Source organism: Protopterus annectens, chromosome 7.part0 (assembly GCF_019279795.1).
Source record: "Protopterus annectens isolate FY-2018-M chromosome 7.part0, PAN1.0, whole genome shotgun sequence".
NCBI lineage: Eukaryota > Metazoa > Chordata > Ceratodontiformes > Protopteridae > Protopterus > Protopterus annectens.
Window position 1 is genome coordinate 1051460714 of NC_056739.1, and position 13260 is coordinate 1051473973.

Sequence of the window (13260 nt, forward strand, 5' to 3'; positions counted from 1 at the left end):
TGCACTGGCTTCATACCAGCAGAATGGAGGACAACCACTCTCATCCCTTTGCACAAAGGTAGAGCGTCCACCGACCCAGGCAGTTATAGGCCAATCAGCCTAACTACCCTGATCTGCAAGGCCATGGAACGCATTATTGTGGACCTTATAAACAAGGACATCTGCAACCTCCAAACACTTGATCCCACACAGTTTGGTTTTGTCAAAGTGAGATCATGCCTGTTAAACTTGGTTGCCTTCTTTGAGGCAGTCACAAAGCCATGGATGTGGGTAAGACAGTGCACACCACCTACCTTGACCTAGCCAAAGCCTTTGACACTATTCCCCACTTGGGCATAATAAATAAATTCTCACAGCTAGGCATCAACCCATATGTTACCAGATGAGTAGCTAACTGGCTCACTGATAGAACCCACTCAGTCAAAGTGGGGGAAGCCACCTCTAGTAGTAGACCAGTAACAAGTGGCATACCCCAAGGATCAATCTTGGGGCCTCTACTGTTTGGGATATACTTTACTGAGGTGCAAGCCAAAGCCAGTGGTCTGTGGCTGATCAAGTTTGCAGATGACTGCAAGCTGGGCACTGTCTTAAATTCCCCTAGTGATGTGAACATCCTCCAAGAGGGCCTTAACCAAACTAATGACTGATGCCAGAAGCATGGCCTCAAACTGAATGCCAAGAAATGCATCATTATCCCCTTTGGGGAAAATGGTGTCCCCACTAGTTATCACATTAATAACAATGTAATAAGCATGCAGTCAGTCGTGAGGGACTTTGGAACTCAGGTTGATAGCAACTGGACTTTTGACCACCATGTTGCCTCCGTTGTACGGAAGGCATTCTACAAGGCCCACAGTACAATGCCCCCTTCGGCATGTACCTTGCCAAGCACATGCAGCAGTTGGAGAGACCACAGAGGTTCCTCACCAGAATAATCCAGGGTCTCGAACACCTGTCCTATACAGACAGGCTAAAAGCCCTGCCCCTCTACTCATACTCGTATAGACTGCTAATAGATGACCTGTGTCTGGCATACAAGGCCGTCTCGGACTCAGCCTTGATGGAGTTGCTGCAGATCTGCAAGTCAAACTCCACTTGCGCAACCCACATGCAAGGTCTCAATCTGGTCTGTGACATTAATAGAACTTGTTAGTGGGATCGATTTGTGTCCCATCGACTCCCCCATCTGTGGAATAGACTTCCTCTCCATGTCAAGCAGAGCACCTCACTAGCCCTCTTCAAGAGAAACCTGGACGACTGGATGGGAAACAGAAAATATACCCCTGGGATCCCACCTGTGTCCCTGCTGGACAGGGAAAACAGGTGCTGACTTTGTGGGATCATGGGTGACATTCTTGGCTAGGCTTATAAGGGCCTCTGGGCCAATAGCCTAGTATCGTCCTATGAACCTATCAACCTAAGCACAGCCAAGTGTGCTGGTGCAGTGTTTGGTTGATTTGAAAAATCACTTTTCATGTTTGAGAAAAGCTTGAAGGTTACACTGAAGACGGATCTCTGTATTAATTTCCTCAAAGGAAGTCTTTATCTGTTTGGGAGGGGTCTATAAATTAATTCATTTCTCAGTCTTACAAAAACAATTGAGTTTGATGCAGAAGAATAGTTTTAAACCATTGCCAATACCTCCTTTAAAGATTAAATGCGTATGACTTTGCAGATTCACAGAGCAGTTCATCCAGAACATACAACTCTCAAATGTGTCCAGTCTTTCATAATTCCTTCTCTACGTAAAGTGTGTCTGTTCACTTCCATTACCCCACTTCAACTGAAACTGGAAAACTTGATCCCTACCTGGAGGCTGCTTGCCTTCAGCTAAAAGCTGGTACCAGTGGAAAAAAAATGGCTAGTTTATTTGCATATACAAGAAAGCAGTACAGTTTTTTATTTTTTTTTTTTTTGTTTTTAAGCCCTTTTTACTGTTAAAAATGTGAGTATAGCTTAAATTAAAAATATTAATCTAAACATCCATCTCTATAAAAACGAGGAAGTTAGTTTATAATGTATTATGTTTAATACACATTTATTTCTCCCCAACAGCCAAAGATCATAGCATAATTATCCTTAACATGCTACTGTCTAGTCTTTCTTATCTAGTTACAGAGTTAAACATGGATACATTACAACTTAGTATTTTTTACATTAATATCACTGGCGTATTCAACAGTAACTAATAAAACTCCCCACATCACCTTTAGAGTACTTCTGTCTGTGTACTTTACAAAATTAATGTATGTTCATAAAATAACATGCAGTTTACATCAAAAAAAATTTTGAAAAAATGTTTAAAGGAACAAGAACTGTTTTTACTTATAGACTCTCTTCATTTCATTCAGTGTTGTTCTAAATATTAATGACAAAAGTCAAAGTTAGTACCAGTGTAACACATTCAACAAGCTTCCAATCATTTTTATCTGCCTTTTTTTTTTTGGCAGAATCACAGTACACGTCTAAGCTACATCTAGTGAGATTGATATTTAAGACTTCTCACATTTGTTCACTAAATTCATTTTAATATTTTGTAGACAATGACTGGAGCTTGATTTGCAATAGCAAGGATCATTCACGGGCCGTGTATTGGAAACTCTAATGAGAGGGTAGATTTCTGAAAACAAATAGGAACCTATAACCTTAAACCAGAACATTGTATAGTAATCAAGCTCAAAGGCTGCTTTTGTCCTTTAACCTAACATGCTTTATAAAATTTGTATAGGAACTGTTGTATTTTTTGTGATAGCTATTGCTAGACTGTTTTTGTTACGATATTATATTGTATATCTTTCTCTTTAACTGCACTACTAAATGTAATAATATGTAATATTGTAACATGTATGTAACCGTCTGTCATTGTGGAGCTTTTCTCCCCGGGCCTCCGCTGAAAATGGACATGTATCCAGTCGGACGATTCCGGTCAACAAATGTAAAATAAATAAATAAAATAAAATAAATGTGAGATCATTTTGTATGAAAGATGTGAATTCAGTAGCAGGAACTCTGATACAATTTACATATTATCCCCCAAGATACAGTTAGTGAGAAAGTTACATGTGCATTTAACTGAAAGCTATGAGACCATTCATGCACCAGTAATAAGTAAGGTAAAGATCTGGGGAAATGATGTACAAATGATGCACTGGTGCTTTCCTACATATTTGTTAAACAGAGAGGTGTTTAAGCAGTGGGTTGTGTGTATGATTAGAGCTATTACTGAAAGATAGGAATTAGTTCAGAATAGCTAGCTAGTGAATTGGATAAAATGAAAATAGAATTTAGAGACATGGTAGAACAACAGAATTTAGAGACATGGTAGAAATAAGAGAGAAAGACATTTGGGAACTAAGTAATATAAGAAGGAGACTAATCTCACAGAACAAGAAGTTGAGCAACAGCAAAGTGCTAAAGGAAGAATAAAAAAGTATTTGGACAGTTTTCATGCGCTTATAAAGATTGTTGTAAGCAACTGTTTTTGGATTACATCTGTAGAGTGAAAAAAAGTTTAACATAATGAATTAGAGAACAGTAGAAAGAGCTGTGGACAAACCTAGGCAGACTATGATAACAATAACCAATATTCCCCTAGTGATGGCATTAGATATGTTTGAAACTAAGAACATTTGAATAACAATTAAGAATGGCTAAACCAAGAAAGGGGACAAATCAAAATATTTATGGAAGACTTGCGTATGCCAAGATTAGAGGATAATGCCACTAAATGGTTAATTGGTAAGAGAAGAAAAAACTGTGAAATATAATCAGTCAGCAGTGAAGTCTGCAGGAATAAGGCAATATTCCTGTGGAAATTAAGAAGAAAGAGTGTGACATAGATTGGGCAAGCAGTGTTTAAACGTATTTTAAAAGGGGCAAAGTATTGGCATTTTGAAAGAAAGCAGTGGTGATGGGGTGATAGTATTGTCGAAAGATGCTAAAGACCCTTCATATCAGGCTTCATATAAATGAATTTTGATTTTAAATCATAGTTATAATGTGTTTGCCTATATTAATCAGTAGAGCAGTAAAAGTTAATGTGTATGAATCGGTGTGCTTTTGTAGAGGGGAGGCAAACATTAGAAAACTTTATTAGGACAATGATTATCTAGAGGGAATTGAAGTCTTCCACACAGAACGTATGCAGCGCAGGCATTCGATACAGTCCGCTGGAATTTTATGGGTAGGGTAATGGTAGTGCTTGCATTCCCTGATAGAATAATAGAGGGAATAAGAGTGATATATGAAGGTCTGTAAGCAAGAATTAAGATGAGCTGTCAGATGAGAGAAATCGGACAGCGATGCCCTCGTTTATCTCTGTTTGCTGTATATTTAGAACTGGTAGTAAAAAAAAATATTCACAAATAAAATGATATAACTGGCAGAGTAATCAAGAAAAGTTAGCTTTATTTGCAGATAACATTTTGTACTTGATAAATTAAAAAAAAAAGGCATTATGTTATTGTGGAAAGTTTTAAGAAAGCCTCTTATCTTTTCAGCGTATAAAATAAAGGAAGATAAAACAAAAGCTACTGCAGTAAACTATCCACCCATGCACAAATTTGTTTAGCATTGCCCACTCTTATGAGGACATGGTAAGAGAAGTATTTAGGAGTGTGGAATAGAAAGGATTCTGTTATGGCAGCTAAGGATATGTGGGAAAAGATTAAAGAAATAATAATTGAAAAATTAAGGAATGGAAGCTGTTGATTATCGATTGTAAGATACGAGAAGTGAAACTGTTTTTTAATCCTTTGGGTCTTATATACATGTCAGTGTTATTGTTATCACCTAAAGATTTTATGGATGTCAATAAAAAGTTTGTGGGAATTTAGTTGCAAGGGAAAAGAGAGCAAGAGTTAAGTGGGGCAAGTTCATTCTTCTTGTAAAACAAAGTGTTTTAGGTACCTGATTTAAAGAGATACTTTAAAGCTGTAGACTTAAGGTTCATATACATAACTCAAGCAGAGGGTTATTAATTAAAGTGAAAAAGATGATGATGAAACTTGAGGTGGAGAGTTTGAGAGTTAGAAAGACTAGAATTTTGGATGCAAGTCCTTAAACTAGTAACAGCCACACCAAATATATTCCTAAAGTAGTAGAAGGTATTCTAACAGCTAAGCCAGCACAGGAATGATGAAAGGAAATGTTGCCATTTGTGAGCTCTACATCTAATGGTATAGAAAATAAGTAAGAGAGTGCTGAATTTTCCTGATGAAATTAGCAAAGGAACCAAGTACCGAGAGCAAATAAGTCTGAAGGAAAATATAATAGAGTGGAATGAGGCTAAGCAGGACTTTGATTTGTAATAAAGTCCAGAAGGTTAAGGATATTTACAAGAAAGTGTTTACACAGGTAATTTTATACCTCAAGTAGGCTCTATAGGATTTTTCCATGAGTAGATAATAAATGTTGGAGATGTGATGTGGAAGAGAAAATTGAAAACACATGTTTTGGGAATGTAATGAGTTGGCAGATTATAAAAATTTCCTACAGAGTTCTTTGACATAAATGGTAGGGGAGATAAATTAAGTAACTGAGGAGAAGCATTTCAGTGAGATTGTTTCATTAGTGAAATTATTGCTTGTAAGCCCAGTAGTAGCACGATAAAAGCCATGGTTACCATTGTGATAACCATTGTCCTGTCAGTATTGTAATAGCATAATAAGCATATATTACAGCAGATAACATTGGAGACTTTTTCACAATAAAAACCTGTACCCCGACAGATGTGGTAAGAGGACACAGGTTATCAGCAGTTGGGGATGCAGAGAAGGTATAGCTACTATAAGTGTTGCTCAACAGCAACCTTATAGACAGTGGTAAGCTGAAATATAGGCTCTGAACTGCCTATACATAGTAAGGTTCTACTAGAGTTAATGCTGTTGGTAGCCACAAAATAAATTAGTGCAAATAGTAGTAACATTTTAACCCCACCTTAATGGAAGTATTGAGTATTGTAAATGAAATAATTTGAAGTGTGATCTTTGGAAAAGAGAAGGAGCAAGTTTAATAGAAGTAAGTGGAATTTCTGCGTACAATACATGAAAATTATAAAAATTAAAATATTTGTATAGTGCACAACAGTAATGAAACTATTGCTTTTTTTTTTTTTTTCCTGTTGGTGTATATGAACTCATGTTGCCACTTGAGCATTTCATAAAGATGTTTACAAAAATCCTCTAGAACTCAGAGGACTTTGAGAAAGTCCAGTCACAGCCCATGAAGTCATTGTTGTTCATCTTTGTCAGTTAGGCCATGCATCTGCTTGTGTTAGGATGGTGTTCAGAGAGAGACACATGACATCATGTTTCTGTAGTGCTTGAACTGTTTACTGGGATTAACCTGTTTGGCTGAGAGGAGTATTCTTAAAGGAGAAGGAACAGGAGGTTATCTTCCTCCTCCCCTAGCTGTACATGTTCAGAAGTCCAGTTACCCATCCAGTCCAAGAAATAAACTATTAAGATGGCCCTGTTTAAGTGTAATTTGGATGATTGGATGGGTAACCAGAAATTCACCCCAGGGGTTCCACCTGTGTCTCTCTCTTGTACAGGAGCAATAGGTGCTGATTTTAGTGTCTGCATGAACCACACACCCTTGGGAACACAGGTTTAACTTGACTAGGCTTGTAAGGGCCCTGGGACCATTAGCCTAGTAACCTCCTATAATCCTATGAAAAATGAGTAGTAAGCTTAATAACCTTGTTGTCCCAGACTTGAGAGTTCCCAGATGTAACTGGTGCAACCCCAGCAGAAATCTCTGCATTGACAGCAAAGGTTGGCCTGCACAGTTGAAATCCAGCTGTCTTCTTGCACCTGAGGAAGTATTCAGGGGAAGATTTTCTGCCCACACAACAGTGTTGGACATTTGCAACAGGTCAGTTTGTTTTTAAACTTCTATAGCAAGACCATACTGAAGCATTTATGGCGGATGCCAAGATGTTAGGCAATTTCCCCAAGGTCTTTCTTTTCAGCAGCAGAACTCGTCAGTGATCCTACTTTGTCTTCTTCTTGATTCATGGAAAATTGACTGTGTATGAAGGGTGTTCCACATAAACCATTTTCACCAATGGGCAGCATGTTTTGCCTTTAAGATTTTGGGAAGGAATCCTGTATCAGTCACAATTGCTCTAGGCTGATAGCCGATCAGTACTGTTGCATGTAAATAAACAGGTAAGCATGAGGTTGTTCCCCTTATGTAGGCAGGTGAAGCATATCTGCATCATCCTTTCATATTCCAGCAGAAATGAGTGCGCTGTCAGATTCTTTGAGTTATACTTTTATTTCATGAGATACGAATGTAGTAGTTCTTTCTGATCACAGGCTTTTGGGAGGAAGGCGCATTTAAGAATTCACTTCCCTTCCTGTTTTCCTCAGTTCAGCAGGGTGGTTAGGGTGGAGGCTGATAGCGTACTCATTCATTCTTTTGTGGCAGGAGAGATTCCAGTATGCCTGTCTACCTTTCCCTTTGATTCATTGCATTATGGCTGAATTCAGAGAAGAAAGGACAAATTTTATGTTGTTTCTTGATGACCTAAAACCATGTGATTGTGCAGTGCCAAGACTTTGGCAGTACTTCTGCCACTGCAAGTCAACAAAGTCATTTCCTTGGTTGAGGGAGCAGTCATCTCCACCTGAGGAAGTGCCCCGTGGTTTAGATTCCTTGCTTCTGCCCTCCTTTTGGCAGCAATCTCAAACCCATTAGGAAGCCTTTCTTGTATTCCTGAGATACATTCTGTTGCATAGAAGACTTCTTCCATTTACGCTGAGAGGTATCGTATGCTGCCTCAGACAGCCTACCAGTTATTCAGATTTACCTCAGACACTTGTATGCATTGGATCTTAGTTATTTCATAGTTGGGGTGCATATTCTGTGGCATGTCTCCCTAAACTGATGTTGTGGTGGGCAGGAACATAGCCCAGCACTGGTCAGTCAGGCATCTCCTAAAATGATTTCTACATTGTCATCCACCTTCAAAGAACTTTTGTCCTCCTTGAATCATGAGCTTCCTGAGTAACAGGCTTGTCAAGTCTGCCCACACTAGCTGACTGCATAATTCTGAAGGTCATCTTTTGAAAAATTATTTTTCTTGATCAGCATCATATTTTTCCAGTGTATCTTTGAGCTGCTGGCATTTATCAATATGGAACTCTGTTTTGTTTTCCATAAAGATCTGGTATTCCTTATGACTAATTTGTCTCCTCTTTTGCTTTTGTGGGCAGAATAAAGGGAAGAAAGCCCCTTGCCCTGCAAGTATGCACTGCTGCCTGTGGTTTAACTTGAGAATGTTATGAGTTGTGAGAAACGTATCCATTTTTTCATTTTTTTTGCAATTTGGATTGAGCTTGCCGTGGATAAGTAAGCCTTTGTCTAGTGGGTTGGTAACTATATTGTTATTTGCCATCAAACAGTTAACCGCCTGTTAGAAAATATGGCATTCTTCAGACCATTCCAGGGGCATGTCTGCTTCCAGTGCTTGTTTTAGAGATGTACCTGCATTTTATTTTGTCATGGCAGCTCCTTGACTTTTGGCCTTCTATGGGTGTAACCTTCGAAGGAGTTCTTACATCTTTATTGCTTGAAATAATTTTTATATGGTAACCACTGTTTGACAATCTCCAAAGTCAGATAAAAAATGTCTGAAAAGCATATATTTCCAATATCCAACAAGGATTCCTAGCTTGAGGTTTGTAATGGACATTATTTTATTTAAAGCACTTTCAAGTTTCTTCATGAGATTCACCAGCCTGCACTGGTGTATGCTCTGGGAAGAAAGTTGTTCATGTGAACTTTCTTAATTTGAACCATGTACGAGCCTGCTTTTATGGTGATTAAACATCATACTGGGATTTTTAGGAGTTCACTGAAGTAGGAAATGCTTTACTATTGATTACCGCTAGAAACAATCCTTGTTGGAGCCCACTGTTTGAGATTGCTCAAGGATGAAAATAAAAGAAGAGGCAAAAACACCAGTGATGACTATGGATTCTGTATATATTTCTCCCCCTGCCTAGTTGCTGGAGTCAGGGACAGAAAACATAAATCTCTGAAAAGGATATCCTTCTTATATCTAACATGGAGTCCTAGCTCAAAGTTTGTAATGTACTTTTTTTTTATTTAAGGAACTTTCAAGTTTCATCATACCCATTAACTTGCAGTGGAGTATGCCCTGAGAGTGAAGTTGTTAAGGACATTTTTTAATCTCAGCTATGTGTATGCCTGCTTTTACAGGACTTAAATGTACTGGGGTGCTTAGGAGTTCAGTGAAGTGGGAAGTGTAGGTGATCAGCTTCATTGTCCGATTGAGTACCACTGGAAACGATCCTTGTTGGACCCTGGATTTGGTGCCCACTCCTGGTGACTGTGGGCCCTGTATATCCTACCTCTCCCCCTGCCTAGTTGCTGTGGTTGAGGATACATGCAAAAATATCTGAAAAGGATATCCTTCCTATATCTAATAAGGAGTCTTAACTTGATATTTTTAATGGCCACTACTCCCTAGATCACTTGATATGCGAGGAGGCCTTCAGTGAGTTTTTATTACCCACCTGTCATGCCCCTGAGTGTGAATGGAAATAGTTTTCCTGTAAGACAGGCAAATTATTTTATGTATTTTCTTCTGTGTCTGTCAGGTTGTGCTTGTTTAGAGAATTGGTGTCTAACTAGGGAGTGCAAGTGATGTTGCCTTTCTAGTTTTGTATGTGACATCCTTACTTGCCTCATCTGGTGATATGCAAGACCTTTAGCAGGGGAGATATTGAAAAATCTGGACTGTGCCAGGCTATGGATATTAGAAGAGGAGATCCCAACAATTACCCATTATAAAAGGCCATCTCACAGATCAGTTGATATGGTGAGTACATATTTGTTATATGCAGTAAGTACCTACTTCACTATTCTTTGTGAAATGAGCAGTGAAAATTGCCAATGCTGTTATAACTTACTGTATTTATTTTATATAGGAGAATGGTGACAAAGAGGAAGGGAAAACCTTAGTAAATCTCTCAACCTACAGACCCTATTTCAGAGAATTAGATTTGGATGTGTTCACCATACTGCAGTGTGGGCTTCTGACAAGATCTGTCCTTGACACAGAAATGCATACAAAAGTAAGTAATTTGTACTTTGTTTTAGATGGATGTGTAAAATGAAAAACACACATTGACAGAATTTGTTTAACTATGGCAGAATCTCTTTGTAGTTTTTGGAGTGAAATAGAATTCCGCCTCGCTAATGGCATTTTTTGTGAGGCATGCTCATTAAGAAAGCACTATACATAGAGCTTCCTCCAGTTTCCAGGTGAATATTTTCCAAGCAGTTCTTTCAGAGGAGGAAGTACACTTTTCCTCGGTTAAGACCGGCATGAAAGCACTGACAGAACAGTCCTTCCTCTTCTGACTTCCTTCCTTGGTTCTTAGTGGAATCCCTAATTTTTCATTTGTGGGAAACGTCTACCTCATCGCTGTCTCCCATGTCGGGGTTAAGTATAAAACCTGATGCCACAGAATTTGGATCTTTCTCACAGTTTTCATTGTCTAGATCTTTTCCTTACTTTTTTTATGGAAGTGCCCACAATCAGTACGGAATGACTAGACAACGTATGTGTCTCCCAAGTGTCTGATATATGCCCATGCAGTCTTCAGATGTTGAAACTATGCCCACCATCTGCTCTGCCTCTTGTGCCTTACATTTTCAAGCAGCACCACTAAACAATTTAACAACAAAATTTATAGCTGCTAATCAAAGCTTTGAGGTCTTTGCCACTCAGAACCTGTCACAAATGTAATTGGAAAAAAGGTAAGAGGAGGGAGCATCAGTTAAGGCAGTGTTTCTAGGCTTATCTGTTTTAAGATAACTCACTTGAGCTGAAAGGCATGGGGATTTCAGAAGACCTGACTTTTCAGGCTTATAGGACTTGTGTTTCTTTCAAATGCTCCCAGTCTTACTTTTTATATTAGTGATTTGTTTACATTTGTCAAACATAAATGTTCAACTTGGGAGACTCTTTTTCAGTGCAAACCCGGAAGAAAAGTTTTAGACTTTACATTGTGTGAAATACTTTAAAACTAGTTTTTATACAGACTACATACATTGTTTTAAAATCCTTTCATGAACCATCACTTGTGACATAGGCAAACTTGCATTTATATAATAAATGTAATAAACCATATTAGCAAGTTTACATTTACAGTCATACTTTACATATATAGTTCTGTTTGATATAATCAAACCAACATTGCATAAATTATTCAGTTCTTGCCTTCTCTTAAACCTCATTCAACCTCCAACATTTTTCTGCATGGATTGTCTGCACAATTTCCATTTTTTTCTATATAATTTACTTTTACCCCTTTCTAAAGAACCCAGTTCCTGTTCTTTTGTCTCTCTCACAATATTTACTACTTCAAGTATGTTTGGTTTAGACTTCGATTTCCATTTTCTAGTAATTGCTTTTTTGGTAGCCACCAGAATTAACTTACAAGACCTTACTTAACTATGTTTAGGCAATTCAGTTTCTGTATCCCAGCTGAAAAAAATAACTTCATTAGTTAAACTCATTTGCTCACCCAGTATTCCTGACAGCACTCTGTAGGGAATTTTTAAAGTCTGCCAACTCATTTCACTTCTGAAAACCTATATTCCCAGATACTTCTTTCTTCCCTATTACACCTCTAACATTTGCCATCTACCTGAGGAAAAAAAATCTTTGGAGTCTTTGGCGTGTAAAAGTACCTGTGCAAATACTTCCAAGCAAAAATTGTACATCCTCTAGGCTTTGACTCATATTTGGAAGCCATACATATGTCATCACATTCTTTCTTTGTGAATTCCTTATCTAAACTCTCTTCCCAATGTTTTCTGAAAACCTTCTCTGATTGATTCCTGTAGTTATCATACAGTATTTTATATGCTTTACTATCCCTATTTTAGCAGCAGCTTCTGTTCTAGATTCTACTGAAAACTCAACCAGTGCAGGTCTTTCACTTAGGATTTCCCCAGCCCTTTCTCTTTGTCTATACACTATCAGTTCCTGATAGGGAAGGTGATCACTAGCCTGCAGTCCAAACATCTTCATTGTATCTTCCCATCTGTTAGCTTTCCCTCTCTTATAATTTGTTCCCAATACCTTAGTTCTTTTACCACCATCCTCCAGTAAATTTCAGACCCCATTGACTATTCTCTGCACACCTCTACTTGCATTCACCCCTATTGGCAGAATCTCCTTTCTCCATTCCTGTGCTGGCTTAAATATTTGTCTGAGTTACTATCCTCTGGCCTCAGATATTCCTGTATCAAGGTACGTCTTGCAGCCATTTCAGCATATCTATTCATTGATCCTCCATTTATTCTCTTTTTTAGTTAAACAGTTTCTCAAGGGAGTTTTACACCTGAGACTTGTAAACAGATTGCTCCTTCTTGAGATCTAAACTTTGTGCTGGAAAAGTTGACCATGTCTCCATCTGAATATGCTCATCAACCAGAGTTAAGGTTCATTACATGGAGGGCTTTTCTCATTACTCTGACACTTGCAAGAAGAGTATCTGAGTTGCAAGCTCTCATGGTGGGTGAACTCTATAAGGTCAGATTAAGAACAAATCTCTCATTCATACCCAAAGTGGTTTCTAAATTTAGTTTAAAACAAGCCGTCAATCTCCCAGTGTTCTATCCAAATCCTCAAAACCAGGGAGAAAGGGTTCTGCATGATCTGGATGTGTATAGACAGCTCAGGTACTATCTTGACATAACTAAGCCCTTTTAAAAAGAAGATTAGTTATTTGTTTGTTATGCTGGGGCAAAGAAAGGACAACCTATGTCAAAATAGACTATAGCCTGATGGTTGTCCTTAGCTATTGATTTTTATAATTCCCACCATGTTAAACCAGTTCCAAGCAGCATAAAGGCCCATTCTACTAGAGCCTTGGCTTCTTTGTTGGTATATTAGAAAGGGGTAGGCTGTAGAAGCATTCCAGAGGCAATTACATAGTCCTCTGTACAAACTTTTACTAGGCATTACAAGCTAGGATGCTTTTCTAGATCCAGGAAGGGCTTTGGAAAGACCATATTCCGGTGATTCTGGACTGATATCCTTCCAGGTTTGACAGGCGTTGGTAATTAATCCATATAGCCTAAAGGCTACTGCAGCAGTGGGAATGATGAGCATAATACAGCTGTGTAAGTTGCACTTAACATAATAGTAGATGTTTGTATTCCTCACTGCTGCTTTTAAAACCATCTCCAGATATCAAACATCCATTATAA

The 13260-nt window shown here is 38.3% G+C and overlaps 1 protein-coding gene across 3 annotated transcripts in view; it reads left to right on the forward strand.

Moving 5' to 3' along the window:
• The window catches only part of FANCD2 (FA complementation group D2), a 1694389-nt gene that overhangs the window by 1091987 nt on the left and 589142 nt on the right, over nucleotides 1-13260 (forward strand). For all 3 annotated transcript variants that reach the window (XM_044077594.1, XM_044077597.1, XM_044077595.1), the window contains exon 29: nucleotides 9963-10109. In XM_044077594.1, coding sequence (XP_043933529.1) covers nucleotides 9963-10109 — 147 coding nt within the window. The remainder of the gene's footprint in view (nucleotides 1-9962; nucleotides 10110-13260) is intronic.